Source organism: Cynoglossus semilaevis, unplaced genomic scaffold, assembly GCF_000523025.1.
Source record: "Cynoglossus semilaevis isolate Cse_v1.0 unplaced genomic scaffold, Cse_v1.0 scaffold1099, whole genome shotgun sequence".
In the NCBI taxonomy this organism is placed as follows: Eukaryota; Metazoa; Chordata; class Actinopteri; order Pleuronectiformes; family Cynoglossidae; genus Cynoglossus; species Cynoglossus semilaevis.
Window position 1 is genome coordinate 27,937 of NW_007585140.1, and position 3,961 is coordinate 31,897.

General features: G+C 47.0%; 1 protein-coding gene across 4 annotated transcripts in view; it reads right to left on the reverse strand.

The window, feature by feature from the left end:
* Window positions 1-2,690: 2,690 nt before the first annotated feature.
* Window positions 2,691-3,961, reverse strand: part of mgat4c (mgat4 family member C) — a 40,069-nt gene continuing 38,798 nt past the window's right edge. For all 4 annotated transcript variants that reach the window (XM_008337633.2, XM_017030955.1, XM_025053857.1 and 1 more), the window contains one exon: window positions 2,691-3,961. This exon is cut by the window's right edge and continues 178 nt beyond it. In XM_008337633.2, the coding sequence (XP_008335855.1) occupies window positions 2,989-3,961 (973 nt within the window). In that variant the 3' untranslated portion in view covers window positions 2,691-2,988.

Below are 3,961 nucleotides of genomic sequence, written 5' to 3' on the forward strand. Positions count from 1 at the left end.
TTCCTGAAATATCTGCCTTAACAAGACACTTTCCTCCATCTCCAGCAGGAGAACCATCTTGTGTTTATAGAAAACACGTTGAAGGTCATTAGGATGAACAGACTGGCCGACAGACACGCCTCTCTCAGCTGATGGACGTCGGTCACCGTCGGTCACCGTCGGTCACTGTGAATGAATCGCTGCATTTCAAGGGAAATGAAGGGAAAAACAATCAGCCATGTCGTTAGAGACTCAGGCTTTTAATTTCACTTAGGACGACACAGAAGGGGAGTCCATGAGGTGGAGTGTGAACGACCAACCAAACACGTGAACGACCAACCAAACACGTGAACAACCAACCAAACACGTGAACGACCAACCAAACGTGAACCAATGCTGATTTTCTTACAGCCATAATCAGATCAATAAAAGAAATAAAGCAACGATGTAAAAAGGTGACGTGGGAGAATGAGAGACCTCTCTGCCCTGACCTGAACTGTCTTAGATAATTACTTCTGGACACGTGTCCACAGCAGACAGACACAACCAAGGCCAAGACAATGACTTCTTCTTTATGTTTTGAAGATTCGTACTTTTTCCAAAAAAAACCAAAAAAACCCTTTCCTTCACAGATAAGAAGCAGCATGAATGTGAAGACAGACCCTGACCACGACTGACCACGACTGAGGTGAGGTCTCTGGAATGAAGACGACAGTATGAAGTGAGAGAAGCAGAAGCACTGGAGCCGTGAGACAGCTGTGCAGCACTGGGAGAAAGAACCAAAGAGAAAAAAAAAAACAAAGCATGGATTGAGATCGTGTAGCTCCAGGGGAGATGCTGTTTTGCTGGTGTAGAGAGTGAGAAAAAAAAAAAAAAAAACAGACCAATTTACCGGGGAGAAAATTGTGCTGCGGTGAAAAAAAAAAGAAGGCGAGATCTTAGCTCCATTCTTTACTGTGCAATCTAATCTGAGCTCTTTGAGGAGACGGCTGAAAACAAACATTGTTCTCCTGTTGGAACATACAGTGCCAGCGAAGGGGCTCTGCCCACTCACACTCCCACCGACGCCACCACCGCGGCGGCGGCGGCTGTAACCACAGACGGAGGAACGGTTTGAAACAGAACAACTTGAGAGTGACGCTGTGATATCAGAGGAACTCTGACGTTTTCATGGCCTGAAATAATGACATTTTCTGAAAGAAATCCCACGATGACAGCGCTGACTGTCAGAAATGGAAAAAACACTGAGGGAAGGATCATTTTAAATTGGATCGTTTCTTGAAATACCGTGAAAATATTATTAAAAAGTTAAAGCTAACAGATGATTCCCTCTGCTCTGAATCTATTTTCAGCAGCAAATCAATTATTCCCACTTTCCCTCCATCATGTAGAACATTTCTGAAGGGCCTTTAATGACAACTGTTACATGAGGACTGGTCTGTGTAGCGCCCACATGTGTCCGTCAGGCAGAGGTGCAGTGACATTTTCTAATCTTTGTGATCAAACTGTTGCTGAAGAAATGTGATGCTGGGCATCAGAGTCGGCTTTTGGCATATGTCACATATACAGTCGTCTACGGCGCCATCTGTTGGGGGGAAGGATACTGTAATGCCTCAGAAAAAAACTCTACAATTACAATAAGGCGATACGGGACGTTCAACACAATCTAGCCCAGGGCATCGAACCAGCACCAGCCGACTCTGCCGGACACGAGGGTTCAACACGGAGGGGGCAGTAGGGGGCAGTAGGGGGCAGTAGGTGTTGTTAGGATGACTCCAAGTGAGGGTTGGTGTAGAACGTGTAAAGAGTAGAAAAAAGACAAAAGAAACACAGTAGACTGTTCTTCCAGTGTGAGACCAGGAGAACCAACAGCAGTTCTGTCTTCAAACACACGAAACCAAAGGAGGAAACGAAGCTGGTTGAACATGAACAACACATGGAACTCTGAGGTTTGTCCGACGAGTCTCCACAAACGTCACAACTTTCAGGTATAAAAACTCTAGATTGATCGAATCAGAGTGAATAAATAATAAATAAATATAAAATATATTTAAAAAAATAAAAATACACATATTAAAGTTATAGGTTTGTTTTTTGAAGTGTGGCTGTATCCACACCAGCAGGACACGGGAACGGTTTCATTTGATATTAAGGTCAAATGTGACGTGACGATACTAAAAGGTCAATCTGGCAGTTTGTCTGTTTTTGGTCCAAGCCCGTGATTGGTCGACTCCTAGAACAACCACAACAACCAGCACCTTATTTATGTTCTCCAGCGCCCACGCCCAAATGTTCACAGATGTGGCTAATGAAAACTTGAGTGTGGTACATAGGGCACCAATCGGTGCTGCTTTAACCCTAATCACCTTAGTGACCAGACGGCACTAAAGCTTACCTTAACGACCACCCCCCCCCCCCCCCCCGCCCCCCCCCCCCGCCTCGCTACGTCCAATTAAGTGTTTTGGCAAAGAAACATCGGACATCCATAGTAATAATGAAAGACAGCCTCACTGACACTGACCTGCTGTTTAACCACCTGACAGAAGTACTGTTGACTGTCGACTGTTGACTGTAGACTGTCGACTGTTGACTGTCGACTGTCGACTGTCGACTGTTTACTGTCGACTGTCGACTGTCGACTGTCGACTGTTGACTGTTGACTGTCGACAGTCGACTGTCGACTGTCGACTGTTGTTTTATGGGCCAGAGTCGGGCCAGAGTCAGATTGTCTTCTGTTGATTCTGTTTAGTCACAAGGAATTGGACCAGACACCTGCCGTGGACCAAATGTGGGCCACGCTTGTTTGGCTTTGGGCCAAAAGGACAAATTGAGATTTGGTTACAGTTGGTCTGAGATGTGGCCAATCGTGGGTCAGTGTCGTCCTGCGTGGCCCGCGTTGCTGGGTAGAACATATAACCACACTTGTAAAAACCAACATTTTTATAAATAATAGTAAAAACCATAATACTTTGACGTCAGAGAGTCTTCTAAAAGTCAGTGTAGAGTTTCTTATTGGCTGGGAGGTTGTGTCGTCCATAAACTTATACTCCTGATAATGAGCCACTCTTTCTGATTGGCCGTCACCACGATGCGAACGCACTCTATTTCAAAGGCAATCTTGTGGTCGACATCTTGGACCTCCACGTTGCCGTTCTTAAACTCTCCCAGCGTGATGTAGGATGAACACTGTTTCCCCTTTTTAGTGCCCACCAGTTTCTCTCCGACCTCCAGAGCTCCGTGGTGGAGAATGTCATTCTGCCGGTCGTCAGAGCCGGTGGAGATTTTTATTTTACTAATTTTGGTGGATTTGTTGAAGACGATGACAAAGAAATCTCCCGTGGACGGAGGCTTCCCCCAGAAGTACTCATCCACCGTGCTGTAAGCCTTGGTGGCGTCGTAGTTTTCAAAGACGTTGATGTTTGTGTAGAGAGCGGCAGGAGGGTTGTCGGGGATGTCGATGGAGTCTTCCTCAAAGTCGTCGTCCTTCAGCTTGTTTTCTGCTCCTTTGTAGGAGGAGTAGTAGCCCATGTGCTGGAAAAGCGAGGGCTTAAAGCGGATCACGTCCTTCTGGGCAAGCAGTCCTCTGAAATGGATGAGGAGCCAATCACAGGGCATTTCCTGGTAGAACATGAGGAGGAAGTGAGCCAGTCTGGGCAGGTCTCTGGAGTGGTACAGCTTCCCAATGTAGCCCAGCTTGGAGAACTCCAGCATCACCCAGTAGGAGCCGTCTCTGGAGGTCACCACCTTCTTCAGGGCTGTCAAGAAGTTCTTGGAGCAGCGCACGTCGTCCTCCAACATCATGTAGAAGTGGGAGAGGTTGGTGCAGAAGTTCAGAAGGAAAGCGTAGTCCACGTTCTGCTTTGACCTGAACCGGACGCGATCTTCTGGGTCGTTGTAGTTTCTTTTCAGCCCGTCCAGAGAGGGGTAGAACTCCTCCGGAGCCTGGATCACCAGGAGGCGACCGGCGATGATGTGGTGGGCA